Source organism: Vigna unguiculata, chromosome 9 (assembly GCF_037176805.1).
Source record: "Vigna unguiculata cultivar grain cowpea cultivar isolate G323 ecotype 2 chromosome 9, ASM3717680v1, whole genome shotgun sequence".
Classification (NCBI taxonomy): domain Eukaryota; kingdom Viridiplantae; phylum Streptophyta; class Magnoliopsida; order Fabales; family Fabaceae; genus Vigna; species Vigna unguiculata.
Genome location: NC_140800.1, coordinates 33,166,176 through 33,187,615, shown reverse-complemented (window position 1 = coordinate 33,187,615; position 21,440 = coordinate 33,166,176). Strand labels below are relative to the sequence as shown.

The 21,440-nt window shown below is 28.7% G+C and overlaps 1 protein-coding gene and 1 pseudogene across 1 annotated transcript; both read left to right on the top strand.

The window, feature by feature from the left end:
• The first annotated feature begins 11,672 nt into the window (after positions 1-11,672).
• DMR6 (2-oxoglutarate (2OG) and Fe(II)-dependent oxygenase superfamily protein) lies at positions 11,673-16,296 on the top strand. Its single transcript, XM_028086488.2, has 4 exons — positions 11,673-12,216; positions 12,304-12,551; positions 15,292-15,616; positions 15,785-16,296. Exons 1-4 carry the CDS (start codon positions 12,019-12,021, stop codon positions 16,028-16,030), a joined length of 1,017 nt encoding a protein of 338 aa, XP_027942289.1. The 5' UTR covers positions 11,673-12,018; the 3' UTR covers positions 16,031-16,296.
• A 251-nt stretch (positions 16,297-16,547) lies between these two features.
• On the top strand, positions 16,548-20,178 carry LOC146883919 (uncharacterized; annotated as a pseudogene).
• The last annotated feature ends 1,262 nt before the right edge of the window (positions 20,179-21,440 follow it).

Below are 21,440 nucleotides of genomic sequence, written 5' to 3'. Positions count from 1 at the left end.
TCTCTATTTAATTAATTTTTTATCTCAATTTTTTATAATTGAATGATCTCTAACCAAACTTGTCTAACAATTGTAATAATAGCATGTCATATATCACAACATGTCAATCAAAGAAAAAATACTAAATATTTTATTACAAGATAAATGTACTTAACTCAAACAAAACATTATAAATATATCATTTACCAATCAAAACACATGTTTAGAAATAATAATCCTATTGCACTCAAAAAACCACTTCATAACCTTGTTGAATAACAAGAAAGTTTCTAAATTCATAAACATACTCCTTTTAAAAGAAAAAAAATAATGATTTCTAGAAGACAAGTTTAATTTTACTTGATCATCTCCTCAAATTCTGATATGATTTTTTTTTCAGCACATAAATGATCATAAACATGATGTCAATTAAAATAATTCATTTTAATTTAATGTTATAAACAATATTTTTAAATTCATAAATTTGATAAACAAATAGATTTATTATCAATTAGGTTTTTTTTTTCATATAAATATCAAGATAAACTTTTTTCCTTCCAAATGCATTGTTTAGTTGAAGTGCGTTCCATAACTCAATAGTAGTTTTAGTATGAAAACTTATTTTATAATTGTTTTTCATACAAAACACTTAAAATATATTCATGATATAAAACATCTTTCTCTGTTGTAAGAGTAGAAGATATTAAAGCATAAATTAATATAATAGAAAAAAAACATTAACTTTAGACATCACAAAAAATTATTCAGTGAGCTAGAATTTCATTTATCTATAGTTTCATTTATTGTTATCAATAGAAATATAAACAATTATACATAAATTTTTAGGCTTAGTTGAGACTGATTTAATTATACTTATAACAAACACATTGGTACATAAGATGTGTTTTGAGTCATCTACTCTATATTGTCTTTAATTTTACAAATGAATAACGATAATGACTAATGTACAATAAAAATAACAAAGAATATTTTCACTATAAGAATGTTAGAAAAATGATTAAACAAATAACATTACTAATATAAAATTAAAAAAATATAATAATTATTAGAACAATAATAACACTAAAATATATATATATATATATATATAAACCAATATTAATCAAAGACCCAACCATTATAATAACAATAATTGATAGAAAATAAATGAGGAAAGGATAGACAAATCCTTGGCTAAGGCACGTATAACGCTATCCTTAGAGAGAAAACATCCCTACTGCACAAGGCAAAACGAAATCATTTGCGTTTCTCTCCCAAGATACAACAAAAGATCTTTGAACCTTATGCACACCACTATTTTAAGAGATAGTATAGATAAGAAAATAAGAACATTTTGAGAAAACTTTAGTGTTTATTGTGTCTCTCCCCATGCACCTAGGTGATATTTATAGGTAAACAAAAGAAGACACAAAAGTCAATTGTAATAAAAAATATAGTCGTTAAACATAAATAACATTAACTCATCAAATTAAAAGTCCATAAAAATATTAGTAACCTTAAGATAATATTTTAATTATACATTTTTTAAATTATATTAAAATATTTCCAACAAGAGATGCATCACGAAAAAATGATTCAGATTCGGATAAGAGTGTCTCTCTCATTAGGAGATGGTGATCTTTTGTGAAAAAATGCGAGAAATATCCACAGAAAAGGATGGGTCTTTATAGCGATAGATCTGATTTAGGGATCTGGGCTTGCTTCGTTATGCTGGCGTTTGCTATAACGATATGTGGATGATGATGTGGCGGACTCTGATTAGTTGAGTGTTGAATGTTAGGATGAATATTTCCTAGGGGTAATTTTATACTTGGGTATTGTCTAATATTGATGCAATGTGCATGGGAATTATGCATGGATATTGGTTAGCATTGATACAAGGTGTATTGTATTTATGCGTAGGCATTCGCTAGTATTTATGCAAGGTGTGTGGTGATTATACACGATTGGTTAGCATTGATGCAGGGTGCCTGGAAATTCTTGGGACAACTTAATTCGAAGTGGAAATGATTGGGATGGTTTGATTCCAAGTGGAAATTCTTCAAATGGTTTAATTTCAAGTGAAAATTCTTGGGATGGTTTGATTCCGAGTGAAAATTCTTGGGATAGTTTGATTCCAAGTAAAAATTCTTCGGAATCGGATGGTTTGATTCCAAGTGAAAATATTTGGAATAGTTTGATTCTAAATGGAAATTCTCGAGGCGATTTGATTCCAAGTGATACTTCATGGTGGAGTATGATTGATGGTATAGGCAACAAAAATGTGTTTATTTTAATCATGATGCAGAATGCTGGCCTAATGAAAATAACATGTCTTGAAAAGTCTCACATTGTCTAGAATAACCTAGCGAGTGAATGTTAGTGACTATATAATGCGCTCTATAACAAAAAAATGTTATTCAAATAAAGTTAATATATATTTTATTAATATGAATTGTTTAACATTGAATATAATTTGTTACATAAATGGTTCTTAAAATTTAAAGAAATTCATATCTACATGGAATTAATATAATTATTTTATTAATAAAAATTTGATGTTATATTTTTTCCATTGAAGATGGTTTGCAAAGGTTGTCTTGCTCTTTTTGTGCACTCTGGGCCACCTACTACTGACAAACATGTGCATGGTCGAGTCAAGATGCTCTGCTAGATTCACGACTGGATCATGGGTTGCTTTGCTCTGTAATTTGCCACCATCGTGTAAACTTCTCCAACTCTGCGTCATTTTCTTGGGACTGATCCACTCTTAAGAACATCGAACATCGAACATCGAAGATGGAAGATGCGCCTCCATGTATAAATACATCTCATCCACGTGCCTTTTGTCCACTCTATGCTTCCAAATTAATGGTTTTAAAAAGGAAAAACCATTAGCTTCACCCGTGATACAGAACTTACTAGTACTTCATATACTTTTATTAACATGAATTAAGAATATGTTAGATATACTTTATTAAACATATATAAAAAATAGTTATATAATTATTTTTACCGTATCCGAGATTCATTTCTTTACGAATCTCAAGAGAAGTCAACTCTACGAGACCAAAGAAAGAGGTCAACTCAGTAGATACCACAATAGACGTTAGCTTTCCACCTTCCATGGCTACAATCTCATCACTGTTACACATGTGACATTATATCACTTCATTTTATAAAGTAGACTTAATTATACCTTTCTCCATATTAAAATTAATTTTTAACATATTAAATTAAACTGAAAAAAATTTAGGTACCATTTATATAAAATTATATAAAAAGTCATCAAATTTAACAAAAGTATATATCACTGTAGCATTTATAAATTTAGTTTCAATTTAAACAGAAATAATATTATTTTATTTAAAATAAAATAAGACTGAATTAAATTTAATATATATCAAAATATATATATATATGGTCTCAATTAAATACAAAATAATAACATTTGGAATTCTTATATGATATTGTCCTGTCGCATAACATTGCTAAAGTCACATGTTACACGATTACACGATGAAACTCAATACATAGACCACAAAAACTTTTGCAAAAAAGAAGGAAAAGAAAGAAAAACTACAAACACATGACTTGTTTTTAACACTGTTAATGAAAATGATTTGATTTACTTAATTGAAACAAAAATAAAAATATAAAATGAAGATCTACTTACAACTTTTTAATTAAAATATAGATAGAAGAAGTAATGAAGCCTAAAAATTATATATCCTTATGTAATATTATTGGTAAGACTAGTTTATTATTTTTTTTCTTTTATTACAAAATATCATAACACTTATATTTTAATATATTTTATTTATATTCTGTACCTTTTTAAGATTTAAAATACAACTTTTTAGTTCCATGATTTGCAATTTTATTAAATTTTATAAATTTAATTTTTATATTATGTGACTTATAAAAAAAACAAAATATAAATATTACATTGTTATAAACAAAATATATAGTACATACTATATATTATTTTTTAAATGACAACTCACTTAACTTAGATTTTGATGCCTAAGTCAGTATTTGATTGTCTGGTAATGTTTTAGGATGAAAAACTTGGTTGTTGGGACAAATATGGAGGTTTTCTGGATGAGAAGGTTTTGCCAAAAACTTATTTTCGATGAAGCCAAACTTTGACAGTGTTGATATGATTCAAAGAGCTATCATTTTCATTCAAGCGAAAATGTGGTAATTTTGATGTGATCCAAGGAGGCGAAATTTAAGCTCAAGTGAAAGTTCTGGCAGTACAAATTTTTACTCAAGCGAATTACCGACAAATTTTTTATTAGAGACAAAAAGTTTTGCTTAAGCGAAAATAAAGTAGGAAACCATTTTATTTTTTTGGGTAGATTTTCGCTCAAAAAATGAGAATTTCTTGCTAAATAACAAATTAATCATATATTTGTTAGGTGTGTTTTAATTTTTATAAAGATAAAATTAAGGGATTATTGGGTAGTTATGTACGTCTACTTTAAGGTAAGTAATGTAGGACTTGGTACAATTAGAGGTTACAATGAAGTAGATTAGATGGGTAGGATCAACACTAGTACAATCTTGTGGGTAGGGTGGATACTTGTGGGTAGGGTGACTAGGAGTACCACCTTTAGATCACCTTTAGATCACAATGTGATTCACATGTACGATGTTAAAATGAGTTTTAATTTATAAGTTAATTTGGTTTATAATGAGTTTAAATCGAGTTGGATTGAAAAAATTTATTATTTTTAAATGTGGGTTAAATTGAATCTGACTTGTTTAACTCACATGTTAAACGGGTTCGAGTCAAGTTTAAAGAGAGTTGATTCGTAACCCACCAACAACACTTTATGAGTTTTTTATCATTTTCTTATAAGTTTTTTGTTATAATTACTTACAACTCCAAATTATATAAGTTTATAATTTGATATTTTTAAATATTAGAATGTTGTTCAATAATGTTTGAATAATTGATATGTTTAATTTATTTGTTTGCTAAGTTATATTTATACATTGATAATTTAATTTTCAACTATTATCTATATAATGATATTTGAAGAATTTGGTGAATACTTTGATTTCATTATCATAAAAAAAATGAGTCAAGTCAATTCATTTCCATTGTAGTGCAATAAATATATAAAATAAATTGTAAAAATAAAACATTCGTAGCTAAGTCAAACCATTAACCCAACAACTTACGGTGGGTCAAGCTCAGTTACAAAATTTATGACTTACCAACAAGTGAGTTGGGTTGAGTTGACATATTTTTAGCTCAATCTATGGTGAGCCAATCCATGTGAGCCGGGTTGACTCACTTTGAGACTCTTATCCTCAGGTGTTTGTGTATTAGTTCAAGTATCTTGGAAATATTTATTATAGTTTAAAAAATAAATAAATTATTCTACATATTTTTATGGACTTTTATCTTATGGATAAGTTCTAAGTTATAACAGTTTGAACTTTATTAATCATTACTATTTTATTTAATCATATTTATTGTAATTTACATATATTCTACTCCCTTTTACCTATAAATACTACTATTTTCATGAGGAAAAGACAAAACAAGTACCACAACAACAACTTATAGAAAACTGTTTCCAGTCTTTTAAACATTGATGTTTATAAGGTTCAAATATTCTTTACTTCACTCGATCAATCTAACATGTTGTTGTATTTTGGGAGAGAAACACATATAATATTTTGTTTTGTCCTATGTTGTAGGAGCGTTTTCTCTCTAAGGACAGCGTTCTACGAGAGAAAAAAGTATGTTTACCCGACTCTGTGTGAACCTTTTTTCATTTTTATTTTTGTCTTATATTCTTATTATTTAGGTTAAAATACTTCGTTGGTCCTCATTTATATCGCAAAATCTCGATTTGGTCATCGTATTTTTATTAGTCTCAATTAGGTCATCATTTTTGTAAATTAGTATCAATTAGGTCCTTTCCGTTAGTAGAGAACTAACACCGTTAAGTAGGTGCCACGTGTCAGCTTCTCGTTTTTTTGAATTTTTGAATTTTTTTGAATTTTTTGAATTTTTTTGAATTTTTGAATTTTTTTTTAAATTTTTAAGTTTTTTTAAAAAAAATATTTATGCCACGTGTCACGTCTGTAGTGTGTCACGTGTCAATCTAATATTGTGACACGTGTCAAATTATTGTTTGAATCTCAATTTGGTCCTCATATTTGTTAATTTGATTTGATTTCGGTCCCAAATATTTTTAAAAAAATTTAATTTCGTGTTCTCCAAATTTAGAACAAATTTTACTTTTATATAATATTATGATTATTTTTATTAAAATTGATATTTTTATTAAATATTTTAGTAATATTAATTGTATTTAATATTAAAATTTTAAATATATTTATTTTAATTTGTTATAAAATTATTTTAAAATTTTACATTTGAATTTATAAAATTGTTATTTTTAAGCCAACTCTAAAATATTGTTGATATTGAATATTATACAACTATTTCGAATATAAATTTATTAATCTATATATTTATAATTTTAAAATAAAATTTAAATAAAGTTTAATGTAAAATATAAATTTAAATAAATTAAATATTGTTAAAAATATGTAATAGAAATATCACTTGTAATAAAAGTATCATCATTACATTTATAAAAGATTAAATTTGTTCTAAATTTGGAGCACATGAAATTAAATTTTTTTAAAAAAATTTGGGACTAAAATCAAATCAAATTAACAAATATGAGGACTAAATTGAGATTCATACAATAATTTGGCATGTGTCACCATATTAGATTGACATGTGGCACACTACAAACTTGACACGTGGCATAAATATTTTTTTTTAAAATAAAAATTTAAAAAAAAATTCAAAAAAAATAAAAAATTCAAAAAATTCAAAAAAATGAGAAGCTAACACGTGACACCTACATAACGATGTTAGTTCTCTACTGACGGAAATGACTTAATTAATACTATACAAAAATGAGGACCTAATTGAGACTAATAAAAATATGAGGACCAAATTGAGATTTTGCTACAAAAACGAGGACCAACTGAGTATTTTAACGTATTATTTATTTGACTTGATATATATTTATTACCTATATCTTTGTCTAGCTCTAATAATTATTATTATTTATTTTGATTAATATTTTCCCAACATTCTTGGAGAGGAAATTTTGTTGTTCTACTTTATTTATAATTACTCCTTTTATTCACTTTATTATAAAATTGTGATAATATTATATATTATGTTTGTTATGGTTATGATTAAGACTTTCTCAAACAAGTCAATAAATTGTATGGATGTATTTTTTTTTTTTTGCTAGTAACAATAAATGAAATTATGGACAAATCAAATTCTGGTTCATTGAATAATTTATATGTGATTGATATTATTATTGTTTTCTCTATTATATTAATTGGTGCTTTGACATTCTGTATTTCTAACTCGGACAAAGATATTCTATATCACAAATGTATTTTAATTGTTTTGTATGACAGCGTTTATAAAATTATCGTACAAAAAATACTATTGAGTTATAGGAAGCACTTGAACTACATTATACATTTGTGAAAATAAATGTTTATCTTGATTTTTTGTGAAAAATGATGACTGACATAAATGTATTTTTTATCATATTTATGAATTTGAAAATATTGTTTACGACATAAAATTAAAAAAGATATTATTTTAATTAACACAATGCTTAGAGTTTTATGATTTAAATCTTGTCTCCCTCATGACTAGTTCTCAAAGTTTAAAACATAATTATGTGTCTTTGTATTGAAGAAAAATATTATTTTTCTCAAAAAATTGTCAAATACTTTTGTCTAATTATAAACCTAGAGGTTAATACTATTACTATATGTTGTTGTCTTTGTTTTTCCATCTAAAATGTCACTAGCAATGATGAGTGATTTAATTAGTTTATAGATTATGGGACTAATGTTAATTTTTCTAATAAAAAATACTTTATTTATTACATAAACTTGTTTTTAAGTGCAATAGAGTTGTTATTTGTAGATATGTTTGGTAAATGATATATTTGTGATGATATGTTTAAGTTAAGTGTTATGCCTTTATGTTCAAATAAAATATTTAGTAGTTCTTCCTTGAATATCACTAATGTTGAAACTTGTGATATGTGGCATGCTATTACAAAGGTTAAGAAGTTTAGTAAGAGACTATTCAAATTATAAAATTTTGAGTTACAAGTCAAATGGAATGAAAAATCAAGATTCTTTGGTCTGATAAAGGTGATGAATATATGTCTTTTAGAAATGAGTGATGTATGTATATATGTAATATATATATATATATATATATATATATATATATATATATATATATATATATCAATTAAATATTTTTTAATGTTTCACATTTGAATATTTGTTCTTCTTTTAATGTTTTATTTATTGTTTAATTTTTCATATGAGAATTTAACTTTCAACTTAAGCGATCAATAAGGCAAACCCTTCATTTAGTAGGTAATATAAAAAATTTATTAAATTTTTAAGGTATTTTTCATCTTCATGCCCTTACTTATACATTTGTTTTCTTTTTTGATATTTCATTAATTGGTCTATCAAATGGTTTCTACGACATACATGGGATCACTTTTACCTTTTTTTAATACTTTTATTTGTTGTTTATTTTTATCATATAGAATACTATTTTGATATTTTTTATATAATTATTTTCATTTTCTAACTCATTATCATAAGTGTAATTTTATTATTGCAATTGTATACAAAAAAATCATTTACGATAATATAATAATTTAATGTCATTGTTATGATTTATCGTCATCCAACATTTATAGAAGTTCGATAGATGAAAGATTTAAGATAAATTTAAATTATTATTAGTTTAAATTTATTCTTTGTGTGATTTCGTTCAAGTAGTGGATTATAATTTTTGTTACGGTATTAAAAAATATATCTCATTAGAACTTTGAGGAAGTAAAGAGACACTTAAAATATTTTTCAATTTGAATATTTGTTTTTTTAAAAAATATTTTTTAATTTTATCAATTTTGTTTTATTAATGTTTGTAAATTTAATAAATATTTTGGTTTTCATTAAATTTTATTTGATACTTTAATTTAAAATATATACAATTATAATTTCTTTCTAATTATTTGATATTGGAAAAACAAAAATATCCCTTCTGATATTGAATATTTAAAAATATTATATTTTCTTGGGTATAATTTTTTATTATTTTATAAGAATTAATTTTTGATATTGAAACAGAAAGAAAGTGTATACAAACACGAGTATGAGTATACCCATTATCCGTGGAGATAGAGATAAGACAAAATTTTTATGTTCATTAGATTTGAGTATAAAAATTATGATGAGTTTTTTTTAGGATAAGTATGAAATAGCAAAACTCCTTGTTGTCTCCTTCCATTGTCATCTCTTAACACAATATAACTTTTGAGAAATTTTTTAAATTAGCACTTAGAGATTGCATTTTGATAAAATAAAACATGTGTACAAATTTGTCTTAACAATTACAAAATATTCTTGCAAAGATTTAAATTGTTACTCTTTGTATTGAGATTTGAAAATTTAATTCAAAAAGAGACACAAACATATATAACTGATTATGTTAGCTGATAATCAATTATTATAACAAAATTTTGAAAATATTTTAAAATGTCTCTTTAAAATAATCCATTATTATACTATTTAATCAATTAAACACGATGATCATTAATTTGTAAAAATTGATTTAATAAATTATAAACACAAACATAATCGATTATATTCTTAAGAATTAAAAACTGAAAACAATAATGTTTTAATTTGTTGTTTTTCTACGTAAATGATTATACCTCTCACGAACAATTTAAGCAATTTTATAATCTATTAAAATTTCTATTGTTCTGTGTGCGCTTTTTTTTAGTTTACAGAAAATGTTTAGTCATAAGTTAAAAGTAACATATTTTTCCATGCATCTCTCGACATTTATTTTGTACTCCTAGGAATCTTTTAAATTCTTATTTTGTCCTAAGTTAAAAGTAACATATTTTTCTGTCTCTAATCTTATCTCCAAGATTTAACCAAATAAAAAGTATTTTACTTATATTAACTTATATAAATATTAAAAATTTATTATATTAATATTTATTATTTTTAATTTGAAAAAAACAATTTCAAAAAAATTATCCGGAATACTACATCGGTTAATATATGTTAAATTTTTTAATTTATATTAATTTAAATATTTGTTAAATTTTGTGTAAATATTCATTAAATTAAAATTTAAACAAAACAAAATATATTTTATTTTATATTAGTTTATATAAAATTTAAAAGAATTATTATGTTAATATTTATTACTTCAAATTTTAAAAAATATTCTTTAAAAGAATGTTAACCGGATTTTCACCTCCGGGTTAACATATGTAAAATTATGTTAAATTTTTTAATTTGTATTTAATTAAAATTTAAAAAAATAAAACTTATTTTTCTTTATTTGTATAAATATTTGAAATATTATTATGTTAATTTAATTTAAAAGAAAACATTTTTTTAATATGTTACCGGATCTCTACGTCCGGTTAAAATGGATTAAATTATATTAAAATTTTTAGTTGTTAAATTATTTTATTATTATTTTTACATTTTTATTAATCAGATTATCATAGATTAAATTATATTAAATGTTTTATTATTACTTTTTGTAATAATTATATTTTAAATATTTATAAAGTTGAAATTTAAAAAAATAAAATGCATTTTTTTATGTTATTTTAAATAAATATTTAAAAAATAATTATGTTAAATAAATTATTTTTTAAATTTTAATTGAAAAAATTATTTTAATATAATTTAATATATTGGTTATTGGATATCAACATTCATAAATGAGCAAAATAACATAATAATGGAGGTCGATATCAGAAAAAAAAAAGTCGGATGTCAATGTTAAAATTACCTGGTTCGCAATATTTGTTAAGCCACCTCCTACCGAGTCTAACCACTCCCTTTGAATGAATTTTGAGTTTTTCAACAAATAACCATCATGGTTTAAGAAGAAAACAAATATAGTTGAAATTGTGTCTCAAATATAAATACTCAGAGTCAGAAGAAGGAAACAAGGGCCAAAAGCTTCTCTGTTTTTTTGTGAAAGTATGAAACTGATGGTTCATAAACACCTCAAAACATTGCAATACAACTCCTTCGATGTTTATCCACCACTACAGTTTCACTAAAAGAAATTGTGAAAGAACGAGAAACAAATGGACACTGGTTTTTTTCAAAACAGAAACATAGGGTTTCTTAAATGGGGATATTAATCCTTTTATAGTAATGATGTTAACCTTCAGTTCACAAAAATTTGCAAATTCGACATGAAAGCTGGAACACCTGTCTAGAAAGCCATTATGGGGATTTCGGTTAGAAAGATAAAACATCTTAGTTTGTCCGAAAAGTGCTAAAACAAGCACTACTAACAAGAGGGACTAATGTTCAGGCATCTCATACTATTTTACTGACGAAATCTGATATCTTTGTTTGATTCCAAACTAATTTGTCTAGTAGAGAGGACTAATTATTATTTTAACCTTTAAAATAATAAAGGAAACAGAAAGATTTGGAAATGGTCCAAAATAAGGACGATAAAAAAAAAAAAAAAAAAAATTTCTCTTTTTTATTGCCCCTTCATCTTGTATATAAATAAGCATATGCTCAGTCTTAAGCTTATCATTCGCGAAACTGCTCAGTGGTTATATACTTCCCACTCCACAGTCCCCGTAGTGTTATTCTCTTGTTTCACAGTTTTTCTCTCATCCCTTGCCTTTTCCCTTAGGGTTTGGTTTCCATTTTTTCTGCTGTTTTGTTCTCAGAGTTTTGTCAAAGGGTGCAATGTTTAGAGGTTTGTAAGAACAGTGGTCTAGAATAAGGACGAGGATAAGAAAAATAAAATAAATAAAAAGAATTATCTTCTTCGTATTCCCCTGCTAAGTCCCCATAGCGTTATTTATTTAATCTGTTATGAAATTTGTTTTTGGTATTTAAGAAGGTAGAGAGTTAAGGATATTAAATATGGACACAAAGGTGATTTCTTCCGGAGTCCAGTACTCAAATCTGCCGGAGAGTTACATCCGACCGGAATCGGAGCGACCTCGTCTGGGCGAAGTGTCGGAGTTCGAGGATGTTCCGATAGTCGATTTGGGTTGTGAAAACAGAGCCCAGATTGTGCGGGAAATCGGTGAAGCGTGCAGGTCCTTTGGGTTTTTCCAGGTGCAGAGGCTGTGTGGTTATGAATTATATATATATTTTCGATTTAAGAAATGAGGATTAAATAATTTAGAATAAAAATTGAAACAGGTGATGAATCACGGGGTGGGTGTAGAAGCTGTTCGGGAAATGACAGAGGTGGCACATGGTTTCTTCAAATTGCCTGTGGAGGAGAAACTGAAGTTGTACTCTGAAGACCCTTCAAAAACAACAAGACTCTCCACTAGTTTCAATGTGAAGAAAGAGACCGTCCATAATTGGAGGGATTATCTCAGACTTCATTGCTACCCATTGGACAAATATGTTCCTGAATGGCCTTCTAGTCCTCCCTCTTTCAAGTAAGTCTCCTCCCACACATTCATATCTTTTTTTCTAATAGGTTCAAAAATATAAATGCTTAAATTTCAAAATAGAAATGTGTTCAAATTTTAAATTCTAATTTTGCATACTTTTTGGATGATTAGGAAAACATCCATCCCTTTGTCATGTGGACAACACTTTTCTGCCTTCCCTCCTAATACCAAACCAAATCACATGTAATAATAATACCCTTTTTACATAACTTCTTTTCGACCGTTCCAGTTTCCTACCCTCTCCATTTTCTTCTTTCGAGCCAATACTCTATGTTGTTCTAGAAAATAATACACCTATTATGAAATTAACAAATTTAATTAGCATACGTAATGATATAATTAAATCTTAGTATATTCACAATATTTTTTTATTAGATTAAATAAATATGTTTTGGTCCCTCAAATTGAAGTCAATTTTGAAATTAGTTATTCTTCAAAATTTTATATTAATCTAGTTCCTTATCTTTAGAAATACATCTATTTAGTTTTTTGGGTTAAATATGTTTTTATCCCTCAAGTTTCAGCGAAATTTGGAATTAGTCCCTCATCAAAACTTTTGACCAATTTAGTCTTTCATCTTTCAAGATGCGTGAATTTAGTCATTTTAACCAAATTTTGTTAAGTTTATCTGACGTTTCAAGCGCATTTCATGATAGTATTTAAATTATTTACATTGTTTGACACATTTTTTCTTCAATGTTAACTTAAATACTATCATGAAATGTGCTTGAAACGTCAGATAAACTTAACAAAATTTGGTTAAAAGAACTAAATTCAAGCATTTTTAAAGATGAAGGACTAAATTGGTATAAAGTTTTGATGAGGGACTAATTCCAAAATTCACTAAAACTTGAGGGACCAAAAACATATTTAACCCTAGTTTTTTTTACCAAATTTTGTTAAGTTTATTTGATATTTGATATTTTAAACGTATTTTATGATAATATTTGAGTTAACATTGAAGTAAAAATGTGTCAAACGATGTAAAAAATTCAAATATTATCCTGAAATGCATTTGAAACATTAAATAAATTTAAGAAAATTTGATTAAAATGACTAAATTCATACATTTTAAAAATAAAAAATTAATCAAAAATTTTAAAAAATGACTAATTTTAAATTTTAATGAAACTAAAATATGACAAAAACAAATATTTAACTTTTTTTATTTTACTGAAATTGGTGAAATAATAGATACACGAATACTTTTGAAAAGTACAAACATAAACTTTTAAGTAATGCACGTGTCTATTTATCATATTTGCCTTTGGAAAATTAATTGGCACAACTTTCGCAATAAAGTACTGTGGTCCTGTCGGGGATCATATGCTATTTAATAAATAATTTTTTGGAAAAAAGAAAAAAAAAACTAGAAATACGGTACCTATTGAGTGCTTTGAAATCTGATTTCCTTCTGTGTTGGGTTGTACTGTTGACATTATAGAGTCGAAAAATAAAACACACACGAAAAGGATAAAGCGCCCATATCAATTCATAATTAATTGAACCCACATGGGAAAGAAACTTTCTGCTTTACAAAGTAAATGTGAGGAAAACCATGTATGTACTATATTATAAGATATTTAATTATTTAAAAAATGAATTCAAGAATTATATTTTTATATCGTATTTTTTCACCCATTTACCCACCTAAGCAAGCACAGTTTTTTTTTTTTTTTTTAATTCAAAGTCTTAAAAAACATTCTATTTTTTAAAGTATGATGGATGTGTCGATTATAAACTCAGAGCTCAAAATGCACTATATGCCATCAAAAAAATTAAACTAATTAATTTCAACTTTGGGTAGAAGCGGGTTAATGAACCAGATAAAGAAATTAAGAATACATAGAATTTCCATCATACAAAATGAAATATACTTTTACTTTATTTAATTTTTTTTCGTAACTCAAAACGAACATAATGTTTTTGAATCTATTTTCAACGTTTTCTACCCACTGATCATGTGACTACATGCAATGTGTCTTCCGGATAGACACTCAAAAAAGAAAGGAAAATATTTGAAATTATAAGTATTCAAAATAAATAGAAATAACATTTTATTATAAATAATGTAATAATTTATATTAATTAATATAAATAAAGTTTAATAGCATGTAAATTAAGTTTTGAAAGAACCCTTGGTATAAATATTTGAATTGTTTACCGTTTATAAATATATGATGCTACGGTTTTGTATTTATTTAATTTTCTATTGTATAAAAAAATAATGTGTGTTTGTGTTTGTGTACACGATATGCATATGTGGATGGAATTTGTTAATAAATAGCTGAAAAAGAAAAACTGTTTTGTTGAGGTAGTTTGGAGTATTTAAAAAAGTGAAAGAATAAAAACAAATTACGAGATCCACACAGAGCCTATCAGGTTTTGAGGAAAAGATAAGGTGAGTTATTATATAATGAAAATATAAATTATTTAATTTTTTCACATTGTTTTTGTTTTATGTGTGAAATGTGAGTCAGGGCCCAAATGTCATTTTAGTGATAGTTGGAGTGACGTGGCATTGAATGAGCAGTGACGTCAGTGGACATTTGCGTGTTGACGTAACGTCTTTAATTCATTAATATTCTGATCTGAAGCTTGTCCCTACTTCTGTTCCGTTATGCCTTTTCAGTTATGGGGTCATTCTGCGCACTTTTTACCCCCAAATCATAAGGGAATAATCTAAAATTGTTTATGAATTGGAATTTGGAATATGATTCGGCAGGGAAAGCGTGAAAAAATACTGCGAAGAGGTTCGGGAATTAGGGTTGAGAATAGAGGAATACATAGGAGAGAGTTTGGGGCTGGAGAAAGATTACATAAAGAATGTTTTGGGTGAACAGGGGCAACACATGGCGGTGAACTATTATCCACCGTGCCCACAACCGGAACTCACTTATGGGTTACCGGGTCACACCGACCCGAATGCACTCACAATTCTGCTCCAAGATCTCCACGTTGCCGGTCTTCAAGTTCTCAAGGACGGAAAATGGCTCGCCGTTAAGCCCCACCCCAATGCCTTCGTCATTAACATCGGCGATCAACTCCAGGTAATTACGTCAACCAAACACCGCTTTAAATTTTGTTTCGCTTCGTTTGCATGTGGGTTTTATGTGTTTGTCTCTTGGCCCAACTTCTTTTGTGAGCTGGATCTTGTGTCAGAATTCAGCCCACACAATGTGATAACCAATATGAAACTGGGCTTGAGTGGTGTGCAGGCTTTGAGTAATGGGCTTTATAAGAGTGTATGGCACCGTGCTGTTGTGAATGTTGATAAGCCCAGGCTTTCTGTGGCTTCATTTCTTTGTCCGAACGATGAGGCATTGATTAGCCCAGCTAAACCACTCACTGAAGATGGATCTGAAGCCGTATACAGAGGATATACGTATGCTGAATATTATAAGAAGTTTTGGAGCAGGAACTTAGACCAGGAACACTGTTTGGAACTTTTCAAGAACAAGTAACCTGGCAAGAACAAAAAATGTTTTCATGTTTTGTCCTACATTGCTCCTTTCTTCCCATCCTATCCGCACTCCTTGAAGCTCAGTGTTGTTGTCAGTTCTTCATTTCTTTTTGTTATCACAAATTGTGTTTTTGTGTCAGACGCTCATGATTTCTGGTGGAGGAAGGTGTTTTCCTACCAGCCATCGTGCTCTATTTGATTTATGGTAGGAAGAAAAATATGTTATTTAACATTCATATATTGAACCTTCCAAATTTCCTAGTGCTACTCATGTATACTTGGTCTCATAGAGAAGTGCCAGGGAAAAGTATTTTAAGTTTAGAATTCTATTGTCGCCATTCTCACAATCATGTTTCTCAAATATTATATTTCTTGGGCTGCTCATTCTCTTTTGTACACATAAGTATTACAAGTTAACTTTGTGGAAAACTCCTCAAAGAATAAATATTACAAGTCGTCTAAATCAAATAAATAGTTTCAATACGAAACTTTGTTATTTGAGAGAAAATAACATTATTCTAAAGTAGCACCACAAACAATTTAATTTTGAAAACTCAAATATAACTTTATATGAATCCACGCTTGAAAAACTTCAACACTTTTGAGAAATTTTGTGATGTAGGTATTAAAAACATAACACATAACCATGAAACCTTGAAATCTGGCCCTTATGGCCTGTGCCTGAGAGTCTTTCTCTGTTCTTTGTTTGCCAACAAGAAAAGAGCCACCATCACCACATCAGAGTGAATCGCACACACCTATTGTATCACGCAATCACCTTCCCGTTGTTTGTTAGTGCCTCGTAGAATTCTTCAACAACTTCAGCAATGATGACTGAATGTATGATCACTAGAAGAATTCATTCTGTCCTCTCATTGAATTTTTCCTTCTTTTGCTTCAAGAGGGAGAAGTTAAAATTCCACAGAAGCAATCCTGCTCTTGCAGCTTTAACGTGGGAAGGTAAAACGCCATGGAATTATATGTTGAACCATGAAAATTTCCTTCTGCTGCTGATTCAATTTTGGTCAAAGAATTTTATTTTAAGTTTAGAACTTGTCTGTCACACTTATTAGAATGATGTTTTACAAATATTTGTATAGTAGGTTGTTTGCGTTATTATCTTTTATACACCTATATGAACACCACCTCAATGTCCAATTGGATTGGATAATGTGTTAGCTGTTATACATATATTACAATTTATTGCAAAAGCAGTTACACCCGAGAGCGTGATTTTTTTCCTTCATTTCAGATGCAAATATGCTGCATTGTTGCAACCATATATTTTAAATGTTGGGATTGTTATGAGTTTTTTTTTTCTTCTCTCGCAGGCCATGGATTTGGCCCATTTATACCCGCATCCACCATCAATAGAGCATCATTCTCCTCCCTCAAACGCACACTTTAATATTCTCATTCATTCTCTCTAGTTCTCTCTTATATTTCTTCTCTCATTCTGGATTTATTTATTTACTTTTTTTTAAGAGTTATTTTGCTAGTTTTGAGATCTTTGGAAATTTTGAGAAGTTCCTGTTGTATTTTGGGGAGCTTGCGCAATACACCGCGGATAAGTCCTTAAGGGCAGTGAATTTACACACCTCAGGAAGACTTTTTGGTTCGTGATTATTGTCAGCTACTACAACAATCTTAAGAACTTATGGCTGACAACAACAACAACAACACATCCTTTACGGAGAATCCAAATACTTTTTCCAGAACTCAAAGTCTTTGCAAAACCTTTTCTGGATGTGTTAAAAATTGAGGTATTCTCTGGACAGAACTTTCGATGTTGGCAAGAACGTGTGTCTACCCTTTTAGACATGTATGGAGTTGCTATTGCTCTCACATCCTCAAAGCCCAACTCCAATATCCCTTCAAAACAAATTGAAGACTGGATTCATGCAAATAAGGTATGTTGACACACTTTACTTAGTGCATTGTCTAATGACCTGTTTGATGTGTATTGTTCATACAAGGAAGCGAAAGAAATTTGGGATTCGTTGATCCTCAAATATACTGCTGAAGACGTAGTGAGACAAAGATTCATCATAGGAAACTACTACCGATGGGAGATGATTGAAGATAAGGACATTAAGATCCAAATCAACGAAGATCACAAGCTACTTGAAGATATTAAAGCAGAGAACATAATCCTTCCTGATGAGTTTGTTTCAGAACTCCTGATTGAGAAACTACCGTCATCTTAGACTGACTATAAACAACAGCTGAAACACAGGCACAAGAAGATGTCGATTCAAGAGCTCATTACACATATCATAGTCGAAGATACCAACAGGCAGGAATGTGCTACTGCAAGGGCCAAAGCATTATCTGCAAAAGTTAACATTGTAGAAGAAAAACCTGCACCAAAAAGATACGAGAATAAACCTGATCACAATAAGAAAAGTAATCTTCGAAATTCCCTTCCCAAAGGATCTAACCCCACCTTTAAGAAAAAGGGAAATTGTTTCGTATGTGGGAACCCTAGCTATCATGCACCTCAGTGCAGGTGTAGAGCAAGAAACGACAATCCTCCTAGGGCAAATATAGTTCAAGGGGAAGATACTATAGTTGCGGTCGTTTCACAAGTAAATTTGATTACCAATGTGAGTAAGTGGGTCGTAGACTCTGGTGCTACCAGGCACATATGTGCAAACAGAAGTGCTTTTACCTCCTATACCAATATAGGGGAAGGAGAAGAACACATCTATCTTGGTCACTCCAGGACAACTCTTGTCCTTGGGAAAGGAAAAGGTTCTTCTGAAACTCACATCGGGAAAGACTCTGGCCTTGAGTGATGTGCTACATGTGCCCTCTATTAGAGTTAATCTAATATCTGTAGCACTATTGGAAAAAGTTGGGGTTAAAGTGTCATTCGAATCTGACAAGATTGTAATGACAAAAAATAATGTTTTCGTGGGAAAGGGATATTGTGATCAAGGTCTCTTTGTACTCAATATTTTAGAAATTATTAAGGAATCTTCTTCTGCTTATATCATTGACTCATATGATATGTGGCATGCTAGATTAGGACACATGAATTCTTCGTATATTATGAAATTGCAACGACTAGGATTAATATGCATGATAAACAAAGTGGAAAATGTGATATATGTGTAGAATCTAAAATAACAAAGAAAACTTGTTATCCTATAGAACGTCAATATGAATTATTAGGGTTAATTCATTTTGATCTAGCCGACTTAAAACAAACTATGTCTAGAGGTGGTAAAAATTACTTTGTAACATTTATAGATGATTATTCTAGATACACTAAAGTGTACTTAATCAAGCATAAAGATGAAACTTTCTATGTGTTTTTAAAATATAAGGCAAAAGTAGAAAATCAATTGAATAAGAAAATTAAAAGGATTAGATCAGATAGAGGTGGTGAATATGTTTTGTTTAATAAATATTGTGTTAGAGAAGGTATCATCCATGAAGTAACCCCACCATATTCACCTAAGTCTAATGGAGTAGCTGAGAGAAAGAATAGAACTCTTAACGAAATGATGAATGTCATGCTTATTAGTTCTAGTGCACCTGATAACCTTTGGGGAGAAGCCCTTCTTGCTACGTGTTTTTTACAAAATAGGATACCTCATAAGAAAACTGGTAAAACACCTTATGAATTGTGGAGAGGTTATCAACCTAATCTTAAATATCTAAGAGTGTGGGGGTGCCTAGCTAAGGTAATGTTATTTGATCCTAAGAAAAGAAAAATAGGCTCTAAAACCTCTAATTGTATGTTTTTAGGCTATGCCGAACATGGTGCTGCCTATAGGTTCTTGTTCTTAAAAGTGATGTAATTGAACATAATACTATTGTGGAGACAAAAAATGTTGAGTTCTTTGAACATATATTTCCTTTAAAGGTTAGTGAGACACCTAAACAGTCTATAGATAATAATAGTGATGCCATGTGTGAGGTTTTGAGAAGAAGTAAAAGACAAAGGAAGGAAACTTCTTTTGGAGATGACTTTTATACCTATCTAGTTGAAAATGATCCAACAAGCTTTCTAAAGACTACTAGAGTTCCTGATGCAAAATAGTGGGATAAGGCCATTAGGACTAAAATTGAATCAATTCAGAAAAATAATACTTAGACCTTAGTAGATTTGCCTAAAGGAGCAAAACCCATTGGTTGTAGTGGATATTTAAGAAAAAATATCACCCAGATGGATCCATAGATAAGCATAAAGCAAGTTTAGTAGCAAAAGGTTTTACTCAAAATTCCAACATAGATTACTTTGACACCTTTGCCCCCTGTGACTAGGATTTCCTCAATTCGATGTTAGCCTTAGCAGCTACCCATAAGCTAGTAATACATCAAATGGATGTTAAGACTGCTTTTCTAAATGATGATTTAGAGGAGGAAATCTATATGACTCAACCTGAGGGGTGTGTTGTCCCTGGTCAAGAAAGTAAGATATGCAAGCTTTTAAAATCTTTGTATGGGTTAAAAGAAGCACCTAAACAGTGGCATGAAAACTAGATAGTGTCTTACTATGTGATGGTTTCTTACCTAATGATGCTGATAAATGTGTGTATTCTAAATCTGAAAATGGCAAATGTGTCATTATATGTTTGTATGTGGATGACATGTTAATATTTGGTACATGCATTGATATAGTTTCTAGAACTAAATTGTTTCTAAGATCATAAGGAAGGGAAATAATATATTACTATCCTAAGAACAATATATTGAGAAACTTCTTAGGAAGTTTGGATATTATGAGTTCAAACCAATGAGTACCCTTTATGATGCTAACTCTAAATTAATGAAAAATAGATGAGAATCTGTTTCTCAACCTCAGTATGCCCAGATAATTGGGAGCTTACTGCACTTGATGAGCTTTTCAAGACTTGATATTGCTTATGCAGTAGGTGGACTGAGTAGGTACACTTAATGTCCTAATCATGAACATTGGGATGCACTTGCAAGACTTATGAAATACTTACGAGGTTCAATAGATTATGCCAATGAATACAATGGATTTCCCGTTGTACTAGAAGGGTGTAGTGATGCTAACTGGATCTCTGATTTAGATGAGACAAAATCCACTAATGGTTATGTATTCAAACTTGAGGGGTGGTGCGATTACATGGAGATCAGCCAGACAAACAATTATTGCAAGATCAATAATGGAATCTGAGTTTATTGCTCTTGAAATGGCTGGTAGTGAGGTTGAGTGGTTGAAAAACTTCTTAGCAAACATTCCTTTAGGAATGAAACCAACCCCATTTATTTCAATTCATTGTGATTGCCAATCGGCAATAGCTATAGCTAAAAATAAGAACTACAATAGGAAGAACAGACATATTCAATTGAGACATAATTTGGTTAAGCAGGTGCTAAAGAGTGAAATTATTTCCATTAATTATTTGAGGTCAGAACAAAATCTAGCAGAT